At 28.4% G+C, this 16,965-nt stretch overlaps 4 protein-coding genes across 7 annotated transcripts in view; 3 read left to right on the forward strand and 1 right to left on the reverse strand.

Annotated features, from left to right (window-relative positions):
* The window catches only part of LOC129609693 (uncharacterized protein MAL13P1.304), a 30,000-nt gene extending 27,594 nt beyond the window's left edge, over positions 1-2,406 (forward strand). For both annotated transcript variants that reach the window (XM_055521796.1, XM_055521797.1), the window contains exons 7-9: positions 1,463-1,729; positions 1,930-2,127; positions 2,194-2,406. In XM_055521796.1, the coding sequence (XP_055377771.1) occupies positions 1,463-1,729; positions 1,930-2,127; positions 2,194-2,271 (543 nt within the window). In that variant the 3' untranslated portion in view covers positions 2,272-2,406. The remainder of the gene's footprint in view (positions 1-1,462; positions 1,730-1,929; positions 2,128-2,193) is intronic.
* Positions 2,407-3,387: 981 nt separating this feature from the next.
* On the forward strand, positions 3,388-4,411 carry LOC129609711 (V-type proton ATPase 21 kDa proteolipid subunit c''). Of its 2 annotated transcripts, none has more exons than XM_055521821.1 (2): positions 3,388-3,466; positions 3,526-4,411. In XM_055521821.1, exon 2 carries the CDS (start codon positions 3,533-3,535, stop codon positions 4,151-4,153), a length of 621 nt encoding a protein of 206 aa, XP_055377796.1. In that variant the 5' UTR covers positions 3,388-3,466; positions 3,526-3,532; the 3' UTR covers positions 4,154-4,411. The 2 variants fall into 2 exon arrangements, with proteins under 2 accessions (XP_055377796.1, XP_055377795.1); XM_055521820.1 differs by having other exon boundaries at positions 3,396-3,466; positions 3,523-4,411.
* Positions 4,412-5,771: 1,360 nt separating this feature from the next.
* LOC129609628 (transmembrane protein 192) lies at positions 5,772-8,371 on the forward strand. 2 transcript variants are annotated; one of them, XM_055521676.1, is made up of 7 exons: positions 5,772-5,912; positions 5,976-6,073; positions 6,861-6,993; positions 7,067-7,343; positions 7,562-7,689; positions 7,751-7,880; positions 7,997-8,371. In XM_055521676.1, exons 1-6 carry the CDS (start codon positions 5,904-5,906, stop codon positions 7,865-7,867), a joined length of 762 nt encoding a protein of 253 aa, XP_055377651.1. In that variant the 5' UTR covers positions 5,772-5,903; the 3' UTR covers positions 7,868-7,880; positions 7,997-8,371. The 2 variants fall into 2 exon arrangements, with proteins under 2 accessions (XP_055377651.1, XP_055377650.1); XM_055521675.1 differs by having other exon boundaries at positions 7,751-8,371.
* A 124-nt stretch (positions 8,372-8,495) lies between these two features.
* On the reverse strand, positions 8,496-14,987 carry LOC129609627 (nuclear pore complex protein Nup214). The gene is made up of 12 exons (XM_055521673.1): positions 14,854-14,987; positions 14,639-14,777; positions 13,401-14,581; positions 13,015-13,333; positions 12,423-12,670; positions 12,186-12,367; positions 11,800-12,123; positions 10,832-11,737; positions 10,075-10,778; positions 9,300-10,016; positions 8,672-9,233; positions 8,496-8,617 (listed from the first exon to the last, which is right to left on the reverse strand). The coding sequence occupies exons 1-12, from the start codon at positions 14,887-14,889 to the stop codon at positions 8,593-8,595; spliced, it is 5,343 nt and encodes a 1,780-aa protein (XP_055377648.1). The 5' UTR covers positions 14,890-14,987; the 3' UTR covers positions 8,496-8,592.
* Between the last annotated feature and the right edge of the window lie 1,978 nt (positions 14,988-16,965).

A 16,965-nucleotide genomic window follows, 5' to 3' on the forward strand; every position in this document is an offset into this window, starting at 1 on the left:
TTGGGGTTTAAATTAAGAAAAAATACAAAAGGATTTACAGATTTTAGAGTATTTTTCTCTTTTTTTCTTCACATTCTTTTCACGTAAATGTTGGCCTTGGTTACGCGTTTTATATTGCCATTCTAATGATACCAATTTGAGCCATTTTTGCGAGATGTTTTTGAAGAAAACTTTAACATTATTTTGGATATTTTCAATTTTACAGCAAATTAACGTTTGTCTTCAATGTCTTACATACTCTGGCTAATGATGTAAAAATTGCATACCTTATTTACAGCCCTTCATAGCACTAAATTTAAATTAAATTATCATTTTTTTTTACAAATTATTTCTTGAGAAACGTGATACTCATGAAAAGAATCTTATTTAAAATACTTTTTTATTTTTATGATACATATATATACATATATATCAAATTCAAAATAATTTTATGCTGCACACATACCACACCTATTTATAAAAAACTTGGAATCCATACTGTTTTCAATTTTCAGTGAAAAAAACAATACCAACACAAAGTCATTCTGCTTTCAATTGCAATTTCGTCCCTAAAAAGGCGTTGCATTCAAAGAAATTTTGTACACATATAATTGCAATACACCTAAATATAAATATCTTTACAGATGTTAGTATCTTATACATACACTATAGTATAGTACATACTCTGCTTTCATTAGAAAAACAATTTTACTTTTAGCAATATGCAATTTTCGATTTAAACCTCATAATGTCCCGATATCAGCTTATATAATACATTTATCACAACAGTGTTTATCGTTCTTTTTGAACAATGGCGTTTTATATAAGAAAAATCAACAAAACTTAATGAAATTTTCAATTTATTCTTCCATAACTATTAATTTAAAAATATTCTAAAAAGCAAAACAAAAAGACAATCTTTCCTTCTCGTCATTTTATCTCTGGATTTGACATCCTGCAATTCCCAAAAATTTCGACGAGTTCGATTAAGTGCCGATACAATTCCAATAGCAAATGATTAACTTTCAAACTAATAGGTTTTTAAACACTTTTTACAAGGCAATTCGGTAATGCAGAAAATTTTCATTATTATTATTAAATTATTAATCTTCAGGGGCACTTCATAGAGACAAAGCGACGACAGACTATGAGAATCTCTTCGAGTAAAAGATTTTTATGTTAGCGTTAAATTCATGTGAATTTTATGTGAATAATTTTAAAATTGTCATATGCATTAGTTGTTTTAATTTTTATTTAGTACAAGAAGATCGTCGTTCCATGTTATGTTTTGAAAGTGCATCTTAAAAATATAATAATAATATTTGCTAAGAGTACTTAAAAAAAAAATAAATAATTAAAACAAATAAAAATTAATAATTAAAATAAGTACTTAGTACTTATTTTAATTCTTAATTTCAATTCCATTTTTGCACACCTTAATACTTCGTTTTACTAACTTAATTATTTTTGTTTATCATTTTAGGAAAGCAAAATATCGGATCTCTTTGAATATTCTGCAAATAATACAATAGTAGGAGTAATAGCAACTAAATTGTCAACAAATCAAAATTTAAAAATTCTTATTGTTACATCGAAAAGTAACCAAATTGAAATTGTTAATGCCTCAAATGGTCATTCAATAAAAATAATTGAAACATCACAAAATCCAAAAATTTTTAGTACACTATCCAATGAAGGAATTTTATATTATTGTTCTACTAAAAATGAAATAAATAAATTCAATATAAAGGTGAGATTCTATAAATTATTTGAAATAGAAAATTTTTGATTTTTGGATCTTATCCAAATAAAGTTTCACAATCCTTAATTTTTATAGTTTGAATAAGATCTTGGTTTACATTAAAAAATCATAGCTCTTCTTATGTAAATTATTCTACACTAACAAGTTCTATGTATCTAGTATTCTAAAACTTAGTTTTTGTTTTTCAGACTAATTGTAAATTAGCAGCCATAACATGTGCAACTAAAGAATCAATTATTTTTATTAAACTTATAAAAAAGATTTTGCTTTTTGTTGGGTGCAATGATGGTTCAATTTATGTTATTAACAAAAGAACTGGAAAAGAAATTCACAAGTATAAGCTATGTGAAAATTTAATTACAGCCATAGATTTCTTTGGAGAAAAGGTAAACCTTTCTACTAATAGAAAAAAAATGAATAATATGATCAATATGTATTTTTTAAAATTTTAGGTGATTTTTGCTTCAAAAGATAATAGAATGGTAATGGAAGACTTGCCAAGCTGTATTTCTTCATACAAACACTACTAATTGGGCTTATTAGTGTTATATAATGTACAAAATGCTTATTGAACTGTAAATTGTACTAATTACTTTAGTTTTACAATATATTCAAAATAAAAATTATGAAAACTTTTTTTTATATTAAAAACTGAATAAAATTTGGAAAAAGTTGTTTAAATTAAAAGTATCAATGCTTGCAATGAACCTCTTATAAAAATATAAAACAAATAGCACTTCAATATTTTATATCTGGGCATAATATAATATCATATAGGAGTTAATCAAGAAAAAATGAATAATTATTGAGGCATAAAAGACGAATAGGGCAATGTTGAAATTTAAAAATAAAACTCTGATTTCTATATTATACGAATCATAACATAAACATAAAATATTAAAATTCAATCAAAAAATATGCGAAATTTTGCAAAAAGCAAAACGAAAAATAATTGAGAAAGATTTTTATTGAATATGGAGTTTTTTTAACGAATGTAAAATCAATTAATATAATATTGTGGCTTATTCTAAGAAATTAAGGGTAGCCACTGTAAACACACCAATTTATGCAAAAGGTTTGGTTATGCAACAAAGTTTTGTCCCATCGCCGTAACTCTGTGAAATAAAATCTTAAAAAAAGATCTGTAAATAATGTTTGAAGAGGCTGTAAATTACATAGTCAAACATTTCTACTCTTTCATATATTTTTACATTTCTTACAAATTTTTCCAAGTTTTAAAAGGTTTGTGTAAACTTAACTATCATAATACTGTTAGTAAGCTGTACACAAAATTATATTGCTCTTGACACACGAACTCTTCAATTGTTTGTAGAAGAGAAGTGTATATAAATCAAAATAGGAACTCAGCTGTTTTTTTAATTTTAGGGAGAAAATATTTTTTGAACAATTTCGAACAAGAAATTACAAATTAAGAAGAAAAGAGTTTAATAGTGAGCGTTCGGGCCAAATGGTATTCAAATATTTTTGTGGAAACTAAAGTGACTGTCAACCCAGTACATAGGACTTATTTAACCCAGTTCTACTAATTTATTTTTAATTTAGATATTGGATAACAGATGTCGAAATATTTTGATATTTAATATTTCTAGTATACTGGGTTTAAAAGTAAAAATAAAAATATTTTATTTTGTTGGTAGCAGTGTTTTAAGCTGTCATGTGATGAAAATTTTCATTTCGAAGAAGTAGAAATATTGATAAAACATTGTAAGTTTTATTTAATATTTTACATAGTTCATATAATCCTTGAAACTCAAATTTAGTAGATCAAAAATGGCTCTGCGTCACGTAGTAGCATATACATTTACAGGAAGTGCTACATTAGCATCAATAATTTTGATATTATACCATGTACTTACTGGAAAAGGAGAACGGGTTAGTTTTGCTTGGTTTCTAAAAGATACATCCCCATATATGTGGGCTTGCATTGGTATTGGACTTTCAGTCGCATTATCGGTAGTAGGTGCAGCTTTAGGAATACATACAGTAGGAGTAAGCATCATTGGAGGTGGTGTTAAAGCGCCGCGGATCAAGACAAAAAATTTGATTTCAGTAATTTTTTGTGAAGCTGTAGCAATTTATGGCTTAATCACTGCCATTGTTTTATCAGGATTATTGGAGCCCTTTGACAAAACAGGCGGTGTAATAAAAAACAATAATTATGCTGCCGGATACATAATGTTTTGGGCGGGTGTATCTGTAGGGTTGGTGGATTTATTCTGCGGTATTGCTATTGGTTGTGTCGGATCTGGAGCTGCTTTAGCTGATGCTGCTAATGCAGCACTTTTTGTAAAAATGCTAATTGTAGAAATTTTTGGCTCAGCTATTGGTTTATTTGGATTGATTGTTGGCATTTATATGACATCGAAGGTGAAGATGGGTGCCAAAGAATAATCAGAATAAAGATTGTTATTTTATCAATATTAACATATTATTATATACATTTTTGTTTTGTATTCGCAAAAATACTGTATATAGAAATTTTATTGAACAAATCTTTAACTTTCATGAATAATCATTAAAAGAAAAATATGTGAATTGGTGTAATTAAAATTTATTTCATGTCATAAGATAGCCAAAAAGTTTTAGTTATGTTTGTTTAATAAGTATTACTTAAGATATAATATAATAATTCAACAAATAAAAATTTGTCTTCTTGTTTTTAAAAAATATATATACATGCAAAATTAATCAGTTTAGTGCAATTAACTAAAATTATCTCTAAATCTGAATGTATAAATATAATTGTATTTTTAAAGGGGTAAAAAATGAAAACATAAGAGCAAAATTAGTCAGCTTTATATGTAAATATGTACATACATATGTACATAAGTACTTATTATTGTAAAATTGGAAGTTTTATGCAACATGTACATATGTATATGTAACACATTATAATTTAATAATTTATATAATACTTATCCTACGTTTTAGACTTTAATTTGAAACAAAATTAAATTCAAATCAAATTGAAATCGAAATTGTAAAATTTCCTGCTACAGAACAAAAAGTGTTTTTAATGAGTACAATGGTTCGGAATAAGCTGTAAACAGCAAAACCTTTCATTTAAACTACTTATATTTGCTTAGAATTAAAAATCTAAAAAGATCTTTTTTTAATTTTGAATAAATAAAACCATAAATTAATATAAATAATTAAAACATGGGCACAATTAAAGTGTATATCTAAATAAATGTATATTAACAAATTTTCCACATAATTTAAACAAAATTTCATTTGTTGTAATTAAAATTTTTAAAAAACAACATAACCTAAACCAGTAGCCTTTCATGCTGAACAGGACTGCCGCCCTTGAATAACTCAAATTGAATGTGTCAAATTAATAAAGCTAAAAACTGAGCTAAATTAGTAGATGCGTAGAAATTTTGACAATAAAAATATGAGGGGATGACAACCGGACTTAACAATGTTTGCTACGTTGATTCTCCCTATTTGGTCTGGGCTTTCTTATTTCTCAACTCAAGCGCACTTTTTTTTCTTTCTTATTTTTCAATAGGAGTCTTTTCAATCACACTTTTTTTCAATCGCTGCAAAGTTGTGATAGAGCTATCGTTGCTTTTTATTCAATCGTTGTAAGCATAATTTTTATTAATAACCACTTTCTACAAACAATTATTACGGGTGTCAGTTTTATTACTGATATTATAAATGTAGAGCGAAAAAAGGATTTTAGCACATAAAAAGATTTATTTTATTATTCCATAGTTTTTTATGAAACCAAAGAACTATTACAACCAAAATAAGATAGAATTTTTTAATTATAAGCACCTAAATTAAAAATAGGATAGGACTTTAATACGATGCAGCAAGAAAAACAAACTAAGAAAGAATATTATTATTTTAATTCAATCTACTTTTTATTTTCTTGTGTCTAATTAACAGCATATATTCGCACCTGTGCGCTTATGTACTTAGCATACAAACACAGAGCACACTCATAAGCTTTTGACTCATTCTAGCAATATGGTAACTATGTAGAAAAAAAATGATCAAACATTTCTCAGTTTCGGTCTCTGAAAGTGAAAGATTACTGATTAGATATTTATAACACACAACACCAAAGGATATTGTTTTTTTTTTATATTTTTTTATTTTATTAAAATCTAAGAACCTAAAATTCAATATGAATTTTGTAAGATATTAATAAGAATTATACATATTTGCGAACATCATATAGAATGGATTGTTATTTCAGAGAGATGAAAGTTTTATGCCAGATGACGACAGAGCACCAGTTTTAGCAGCTGGGCCTGAGACGCACTTTAAGCCAATAAAAACAATACCCGTCTTTAGGTATAGTAAACTTAATAAATATAATATAACGAAGATATTATGGTAACTAGAGAAGAATCTAGAGCAGAATAACATGATTCAATTTCCAATACTTGGTACACCTAAGGAACGAAAGAATATTAAAAGCAAAATCCAAATTGAATTTTAGCTCCTGTATCATTAAATCTTTTAATATAAGTATTGGAAGCACTTAAATTATCTTAATTTTAAATGGCAAAAACGTCACTTAAATGTGTTTATATATTTTATTCTTTGTTCATTATTAGATATAGATATGTAATATTTTGATTATTGATGTATTTTATACATAGTGTTTCAATACAACAGAATTGTTCGAGTATTTTATACTTATAGACAGTTACTTGTATAATTGAGTTGTTACCATGTTCCCCATTTGGGCCGATTATTTATGTTAATTCAGCCTCACTACTTAAAATATTTTTACAGAAATTAGGAAGCAATAGACTATCATGATTATTTTAATGATTTTTTTTTAAAATGAAAGTACTAGCATGAACATCCCTTAGTTTAAATTAAAATGCATTAAGTGTTAATGCTCATGAAATACAGTAATTCGATAGTTCAATATATTATATTAGTAAAAATATAGTAAAATATAAAAAAAAAGCTATTGAAAGCCCGGTCAATAATGCAAAATGTATATACTACGCAGTAAAAAGTAAATCATTACAATATTTGTGGGTACAATTATCAAAAAAATTCTTTCGTATTCATAATTATCATTATATGTATTACGTCCAAATAAAAATTTCATTTTTTATTTTAGTTTACATCTTTTAATATCAACAATTATATCATTTACTGGTATTGTATTAGCAATGATACTACCTGAATCAAAAAGATGCGAGGCATATTTTATTATGTTATACTTAAGGGCATTATTTTGGTTAATTACTCTTGTAAGCTAAATTTGAGAAAATCAGTATTCAATACAGATTAATTCCTAATATGAAAATTACTGTTTTTTAAAAGATGATTGATCACATTGTTAAGCATATGCACGAAAAATCAAGACTAAGTGGATATATAGATTTTCATAAAGCGACTGCCATGCATCGTAGTGTTCCATTTTATATTGTGACATTATGGAATAATGTCATTATAGTCATCCAAACACTAACACAACATTATTATGGTGATAATTTCACTTCTCACTGTATTCAAGGATTTTTGTCACCAATAGCATATATAACGCTTTTCAACGTAGTTGAAACATTTTTTTTATTTATAGTTGTGGGATCATACATTGGTAAGATATATTTCATGTTCTTGACTATTTTCTTTTACGTAATCTATGTATATTTATCTTAACTATTCTTAATTTCGCTTTATTGTGCTTCTGCTATACCAAAAAAATATAGTTATCCTTAATCTTTAAAGTTTAGTTCACATTTAATTGTGATTATATTTATTTATTCGTACTTTCTGTTATCTAATTATATATAATAAAAATTAATTTTTTTTTAGCACGAGTTTATAAATTTAACAATAGTGGTTTACCACCAGATGCTTTAAATGGAAACTTCAACGACAATATTGGCTCTGTAGGAGTTCTTCATCCACATGCTCATTTAGTTGAATTAATAGAAAAACAAGTAAATTTTTCTGCATTCTCTTCTCTGAATTTTTTTTTATTATTCCTTTATATTATTTTAGGCTGATCTTATTAGTTATTTAAAAGACCATAACACAAATTTAAATCAAAAATTAATTCAATTGAGTACAGACTTAAATATACTTAGAGGTGAAATGATAAATCGCGAAGCCGAATAATTTTTATATAAGCGTATGATGTTATAAAATATATATATTTTTTCTATTATTTAAATATATAAAAATATGATACTTATAAATTTAAATTTCTTTATTTTTTTTTAATATCTTTTTTTTTTCTTATAACAGCGAATGTGAACGTAAATGATCCGAATATGAAGAAATTGTAGTTAACTTAAACTGGGTTCGGAAATTGACAGTCTTAGTCTTTAATATTTTTGTATATGTACATTTATATAAATTATACCAGTGCTCACCATAAATGTGCTTTTGCTTTTGATATATCCAATTTGGTTAAGAATACGGAAAGTGAAAAATATCTTTTTTTTACCACTTAGTATTTAACGGTATATTACAAAAGTATGTAGTTAATATTGTTATACAAGATTTTATTTTGTGTACGCATATATTATTGTGTATAATAATCACAAATTTTCTCAACGTGAATATATTGAGGCATAATCAATGATAATATTGTAGCTTTGGAATATGGTCCCTACAAAATTTTCTAAGGTTGCAGTGACATTAACACAAACTACTTAATAAATTTAGTACCAGATACATACAACTTAGATATTGCTAGAAATACAAATAATTTACTACTTAGACAATATCAAACTCAATTAAATTTAATTTTTTTAATTTTTCATCTGATTTTTAATCATTTCAAAAGTAATTTTATTAACCATTCTTGTTTATTCTTATTTATTCCTTACAAGAAAGAATTAGCGCCAACTTGAGAAGGAAGATCTAAAAAAACTTTGGTATAATTAATCGAAAGGATAAGTATGTTTTCATTCTTACCCGGCTACAAAATTTGGTTTAGTTGAATTGGTATTTGCATTTTGAGCCAAATTTCCAAAAGAAAGCCCATCATTTGAAGAACCTAGAGCTTCAAAATATTCACTTTTTTGGGTAGGAGATCCAAATATACTACCAGTTTGATTCGAGTTCGTAGGGGTTGAAAAATTTCCAAAACCTTTAACTCCACTTCCAAACATTGCATTTCCCCCAAAAGTTGGTGAATTTCCAAAAGTTGGAGGGCTTCCAAACGTTGGAGGTCCGCCAAATGTTGGCTTTTGCAAAGTTGAATTAGGTGATGCAAATGAAGTTTGCGATTGCGATGAGGAACTCCCTGGTTGACCAAATGGTATACCTGACTGATTTGTTCCGAAACCTTCAAAAGCAGTTGTGTTGCCTGCAGCACCACTGGAAAACGATCCACCACCAGTAAAGGGTGATGTTGAGGCGGCCTGATTAGCATTAGATGAACTTCCACCAAAAATGAAACCGCCACTCCCACCACCAAAAGCCAAATTTCCAGATGGTGAATTTCCAAAAATAGTTGTAGCATTTTCTTGATCGACTAAAATTATTTAATATGTGATTACAAAATTTTACTTTGCAAAAGAAACGAGTTGTGCTTTAATACCAGTATTTGAATTTAAACTAAATGGTGAACGACTGAAAATTGACCCACTATTTGTTGCCGTGTTACTTGGTGAACCAAATATATTTTGAGTATTGTCTGTCTTTTGTTCTGCTGTATTCGTAAAACCTGTGTTTAAATTTTGCGTTGTAGAACTTCCGAATGCAGAAGTTTTTTGACCAGCCCCAAGAGAGCTACTTCCCCCGAAAATCGATGGTGAGTTTTTCTGCCCAAATTGAGCGGTTGGAGCAGTTTGCGAGAAAATATTGCCAAATGAACTTGGTTGACTAAAAACTGATTGATCTGGTTTAGGGATACCTCCAAAAATTGTATTCGTTGCAGTTCCAGCGGTTGATTGAGAAATATTTGCAGAGCTCACTGCAGAAACAACATTAAAGTTTTGATTCGGTTGCGAAATAGACGTATTGGTAGAAAATTGATTTCCCGCTGATGGTGGTGCAGTACCAAAAGTAATGCTCCCTCTAGGAGCAACAGCTGCAGCTTGATCGCTAATGTTTGCGGCAGTAGTAGTCGATAAGTTTTCAAGTGAATCAAAAGTAAAGGAGAAGTTAGTTGAAGAAGCTGGTGCTACTGAGGAGTTAGGAAATGCAACAGTAGTCGTAGAAGTTGAAACAACTGAAGGCAATGCAACTGCAGACGCTGTCGAAATATTAGTGGTACCAAAAGACACAGTAGCACTCACGGGTTTTTTTTCTGATTCTGCTTTAAAAAATGCGTATTATAGAAATATTTTTAATATAAAATAAATTCAAATTACCTGAGGATTCAGAGATTTTTTCCTTTCCAAAAGAAGTTTCGGAAATTTTCGAAGATATTGAGTCCAATGTTAGATTTACAGGAGATATTGCAGTATTTGTTGTAGGTTTCTCAACTGATTCTCCGTGCTGTGGTACGTCATTTGATATTAGTCGTGTATTTGTTGCTGGTGGATCACTTTTTATAGCTATTGGAGCCTCAACTTGAGCAGTCGCAGAAGTTTGCGTTGATCCGAATGACAAAATCGAAGGAGACTTCGAAATATTAAACAAAGGTTTTGTCGTTTCTGATATCGTAGTTAAACTGGATGAGGATTTGTTGCCTATTGATTCCATATTTGCTGTCGAACTAATTGTAGGCTGCGCAAAAACGAAAGGTATTTGGGCTGAAGAAGTATTGAAAGATATAGGGGTTGTACCAAATAGTGTAGATTTTGATGTAGAAGAAAACGTATTTAAAAAATTAGTTTTTGTTTCAGAAATCGTAACGCTTTGATTACTATTTTGAGGGTTTAATGTAAAAACACCACTACCAAAAATATTAATATTTTGAGGTGTCGTTGAGGTTTTTGCAGTTGGTTTGCAAATGCTAAGGTTTTCCAAAAATGAATCAGTTGAAATTTGTTTTTCAGATTGAATTTGCGTATCTAAATTCTTATTTGAATCAGTATTTGACGCAAGTGATGATACATTTTCAGGTTGCGAACTGTAAATATAGAAAGTATTAAAAAATTTAAGATTCTTATGTATTGAAATTACCTATCTGAGCTTGTATTCTGTGAAAATACTAATGCTGGTTTAGAGATCGTATTATTTTGTACAGTTGGTACTTGAGCTTTTACTGTGCTTTGCGAAACATTGGTCGTCTTAACATTAAACGTTAAACCAGAAGTATTAGTATTAAAAGGTTGGACCGAGCTTACAGGAGTGAAACTACCTTTATTAGGAATATTTCCAAAAGCCAGACTAGGTACTATTGTATTAGACATATTTCCGAAGGATAAAATTGGAGTATTACCAGAGGAAGAACTAAAAACTCCTGACCCTCCTCCAAATGGTTTCGCTATAGCTGCGCTTGAATTACTAGGAGTGGTAGGATTCTGACTTTTTGAAAGTAGGAGACTTGAAATGGTTGAAGAATTTTTATTTTCCGGTGTTAGTACACTTGGTTTTGTTAAACTAAGTCCCATATTACCAAATGAAACTCCATCAACATTGTTTGGTAAAGATTTTGCACCTATCAAAGTTGAATTAAATAAAGTTGGTGTTGAAACACTTTGAGTTTTCGAATTGAATGAAGCAGAATTTATTTGGGACACATTCTCTGCTGGTTGCATTTTTAAAACAACTGTATCTTTCGAAAGAGTTGTTGGGTTTTGAAAAACACTGTCTTCAGTTTTTTTTATAAAACTTGTTTGTGAAGTTGCACTAGGAAAATTTTTTTCAGACTGCATCTTATTCATTTCCTTAGTTCTAATTTTGGACCTTAAAATAACTTCCGATTGTAATCGATCTGGACGTTGAGGTACGATCTTTATAATTTTCCTGTTTTGCAAGGCTGTACGAATTGTTTCAAGTTTATTGTTATTCAGTTTTGAATTTTCTTTCGAAATTTGTTCAGATAAATTTAATGATAAGATTGAATCAGCTAAAGAATCGGGGTTTCTAAAAAAAAAAATCAAAACATGCAAAATATTCCGCAAAATTAAATAATTAATTTTACTTACATATCATTCTTTTTATTGGAAAACTGTTTAAATTGTTGTCCAGGAAAATTCAATTTTGATTTCAAGTGCGCAATTTTCTGTCTTTCTTTCGCTAAAATGTTTTTTTGTTTCGTCATTGTCTGATATATTCCTTCTAAACTCGGAATATGCATTTTTGTACTTGAATTTCTTTGAACTAAGTCTTGAAAATCTGACCAATTCGCATCAATTTTTTGTTTGATTATTTTTAAGTGTGCTTTATTGGTTGCTAAAGTACTATTTAATCTCGCTAGTTGTCGCCTACTTGCTTGATCATTCGATGGAACAAGCGTCATTTTCGAGAGCCTTAAAGAATTTTTTTTTTATTTTTTGTCGCTGGTATTTATCTGCAACAAGTCAATACTTACTGAGGATTTTCGAAAAACTCCAATTTACTTTTAACTTCCGCTATCATTGTAAAACATTCATTAATAGAATTTCTTAGTCCTTGTATTTCTGCTTCCGTTTCATTATCCTTCTCTTTATTTATAATTTCATGAAATTTCTCAAGTCTTTTTGTATAATTTTTTATATTTTCCATATTACCTATCTGAAAATTTAAAATTATAAGAATTTATTTCATTAAAATATTAAAATTTTTTAACCGAAATATTAATATCTTTTGATTTGAAAGATAACTCTTTCAGTTCCAATTCAAAGCATTGAATCTCAGTTTGAATCATTTCTTGTATATAATCATAGTTCAAAGAATCTTTTGTGATTGACTTTTCATTTATTGCTGATATATCTTGAATTTTGTTAGTCTCATTTATGTTTTCTAATGGTTTTTCAGAATTAGATGTTATAAAAACAGGTTGAACTGTATACAGAGGTTTATTTTTGTCCGGATTTTCTAGAATGCAAAATAGAATAATTAAATTTTTTAACTTTATCAATGTCAATCATTGTATATCTAAGTTATCTAAGCTTATATATATATATAATCATATCAATTTGAGGTTTTTTTAAATTTTAACAGGAAATAGTATTCAGTTTTAATTGGAAACATTTAAAGTATTTTAACGAAACATAACCATAACAGTTTTTAAAAAATAAATTATTTAATTTTGTAATAAAAAAAAACCAATGTAATATTTCTTCTAATATTTAACGCTAAAAACAGCTTTTTAAAAATATCTATCAATATTTTTTTCAATGTTCGCGTGCTAAACAAATATAAACTCTTCTTACTATTACCGGAAATTTTATCTGTTGTGGATGTTACAGCAAATGTATTACTTTCCATATTTGGCATAACGGGCATTGATTTCACGCTTCCAAATAATGGAGGCGCTTTACTCTGATTGCCTATCAAGCCACTTGGAACATGTGCTTGTTGCGTTTGTTGATTTAAGCTTCCCAAAACATTGCCGTTCCCAAATTTGATTTCACTATTTCCAAATAAAGATGTTCCGCTATTTAATGGTAAATTGCTGCCAAATAAAGGTTGAACTGATCCCCCAAGTGAAAATGCAGGTTGAGGCGATGGTTGTGATTGTGTAAAAAAGTTTGTTTGCTAAAAAAAAAAAAACAAATAAAAATTACGTTTCAAAATATACGTAATGCAAATTCTTATATTATACCACAGCAGGAGTTTGTGCCACAGTTTCAAAATTGGTGTTATTATCTGAGGTTTTATTTGTGTTTGCTGCATCGGATATATTTTGTAGTTTAGTGCCATCGTCTGCTTCTTGTAAAAGTTCCTTAAAATGTATTAGTCCAGGTTGTTCATTGCTGTGAGAGAATGGACTACATATGCTTGGAGCATTTGGATATAAATTAAGAAAATCAAATGATATTAACTGCCCATGGGTCGACAAGACATGAATCATAGGCATAATAGGTATTTCACTTTCCCCTATGATCAATTGATGACTCGACCCCGTTTCCAAACAAAAACCTATAGGATATGTTTCCAATTTATCTTTTGTCATAGGAAGACTCAACCTACACGAGTCATTTATATTGTATTCAGTCCAATTAGGTGCTTCACCGTTTTCTAATGTACCCAATATACCGATTTCCATACTATTCGAATTAGCAACTAGCAACATATTCCAAGGTTGAACATACATAAAAAATACTTGAGGAATTCGCGGGCCACTAGTACTATAACAGATGTCATAATAATTTATATAAGTTGGGTGACCTGTTTTTGGAGCATTAACTATGAACAGATTTGCAGTCATATCATCACCATCCTGCAAGTAGGCTGCTGCAAACTGGTAAGTTGACAACCACTGCACTGCTATTGTTTTAAAGGAACCATCTACTACACCAGAAAGACATTCTATAGTTCTTGCTGGTTTTAAATCCGGTTTAAATTGAACAATTTTCCCTGCTCGAAATCCAAAAGCAATCTGCTTGCCTTTAGGACTCCAACAGCCACAAAGTACTTGTTGTGATTTGTCAAGGGAATGAAACTCATACGTATTATCTTTCAAATTATACATTCCAACCGAACCATCACTCATTACAATTGCAAGAGTTGGCGAAATTATGGGATTCCACAAAATTTGATTTACTTCAACATTGTCATCTGGAGATATTCTAATTTGAAAACTTTGAGTTACGTTAGCTTCATAGAATGATGGTACGCTATAAATTGCCAAAAATCCACAGTTATTTAATGTATAATTTACAGCAAGGTATTGTCCATCACAACTAGTTGCAATGCAGTTTGGCTTCGCTGGAATTTGAATTACTCTTGCATATAATTTGCCATCACCATCTCTTGTTTCGACTAGTGTTTTTAATTGAGTCACTTAAATATAATTCTATAAATATTTGCCTAAATTTCAATATAAAACAAAATACTTACCAACTATTTCCCCTTTATAAGGGTTTCCAATAAATACTAGACCGTTTGTACTAGAAGTTGCTAGTAAGTTAATATTATTCCTCAGTACATTACTTGATTGAAATATTTGGAACTTATCATGAATTTTGAATTGAATTTGCTAAAATTTATTTTTTTAGATTATGAGTTTAATGCTTTTAGAAAAAATTCCGATATTAAAATGCGTTATAACTTACTTCAACTTCTAAGGGCGGTGGAGCATTTAAAGCCATTTTTTAAAACAAATGAAATATTTTCCAGTTAATAAATAATTATGATTTAATAATTTTTTTAATTCCTTAAAAATTTTGCGCTTAACTTACTTTCATAAACATAAACCATACTACTTAAAATTTATGACATTTATTATTAAAAATTAATCAACTGCCAACACCTTAGTTCAAAACCATTAATTTCCCTTAGATTTTAACAAGATAGATAGGCCAATTTTATTGTGTCATAAGAACTAAATACCCACCAAGCAAGAAATTTTAAATTTATGAAATCTGTATAAAATCTTGGCGACAAAATTCGAAATTTTATCACAAAGAGAATTCAACCAAAATTAATATCGATATTAAATCGTCTACAAAAAACGCGATTCAAGCAAGAATTTTTATCGCTCTATTATCTCTTAAAAGATATTATGAAAATTCAACCAAAATTTATATCGCCCTTTTATTTATTGAAAGATAAATTGGAAAATATTTCAAATTGATGTCTTATATCTGTCAAAAGTGCGATATGATGTGTATTTTTATTCTGCTGAGCGATGTGAAAACGATATTGCATTAAATTTATATAATTTTAAATCTCATTTATTAAATTTTAAATCTCATTCTTATATTAAAATGAAATTCTTAAATATAAAACGATGTTTTCTTAAAATGTAAAGGAAAATGAAATTAAAATTATATATAATATTTATCAAAAATTAATAAAAAAAATGGCTGTAAACTATGTTAAAGAGGGATATATGTTTTCTTATTAATTCATAAATATATGTAAGTCTGAAATAGAATTATCACTAGTTACTTAGAATTTGCATTTGCATATAAAAAAATTTGAATAAGTATTTATTCTGCATCTTTAATAGACATAAGTGACTAGACATATACGAGGTGTTTGGCATAAGGTGGCAAAAAATTTCAGGGATGATTCTGATAAATTTTCAGCAAAATTTTATGTTTGGGAGGGTAGAGGCGGTTTCTATATACGTGAAACGATATACTCGTTTTCGAGCTGAAGGTTGTTGAACAAAAGGAGCCAGATTTTTTCTGATTTAAAAAATTCGAAATTTCTCGAAAATTTGTGTTATTATTTTGATTTTTTCGATGCGCTACAATGAGATCCAAAAGTTATCTCATATAACATTTTCTTCTATTTCTCATACTATTGTCAGTTCAATATGTTTAAAAAACATGCGAAAAACGTAAATTTCACACATTACTTTTAAAAGGAAATGGCGACAATTTATTTTTCGGGAGAATCTTGAACAGAAATCAACAGATTTTTCCCGTGACTATCGTTTTAAACAAATAAAAAAAAATATTATTAAATTTTGATGGCAGTTTGAGCTCCATCAGGCCCTTTCAGTCTAATATGCAAACAGTCATCTGCAAACTTTCCCTTATCTATTTAATCTTAGATTTTAAAAGTATATGTGAACTTAAACATTCTTGGACAAGATTATTAGATAATTTATTGCTTATTATTGCCGCACGCTTAATAGGAATATCAATTAAACTACTTATAAACATAATCAAGATCCAAAGATTCACCATAAAGCTTGACAACTGCAAAAAAAGCTTGAAATTGCGAATTTATGGTAGTAAATGCACCACCATTTAATCGCAAAATTGCGATTAAATGGTGGTGCATAAATAAGAATGCTACTGCAAAAACTCTTCAAATTTCAGCTGCCTATTAAAATATGAAATGTAATGCTTATAAATATATGACATTATAAAACTATCAAATTTTAAAGCGCTTCGGCGTAATTACAAAAAAAAATTCACACTTTTCTATAAGTGGAACTCAAATAATAGCTCACCTATGTATCAGCAAAATAGCTGTGCTTTTTTAGACAAAAACTCTTACATCAATAGTATATACATTACTTAGAAGCAAAGAATGGGACATATTATGTCATCCATAAATGTAACACTCATCGTGTAAACACATCTTTCTTTTTTATAATATTTTCCTAAATTAACATAATAATCGATGATTTTGATTGAAAAGTTTGACACCCCTTTCTTAAATGCCAAATTTCAAATATAAGCGCTTTCCCAAAATTTGAATTTTGT

This window comes from Condylostylus longicornis, unplaced genomic scaffold, assembly GCF_029603195.1.
Source record: "Condylostylus longicornis isolate FDR11 unplaced genomic scaffold, ASM2960319v2 ptg000040l, whole genome shotgun sequence".
Classification (NCBI taxonomy): Eukaryota; Metazoa; Arthropoda; class Insecta; order Diptera; family Dolichopodidae; genus Condylostylus; species Condylostylus longicornis.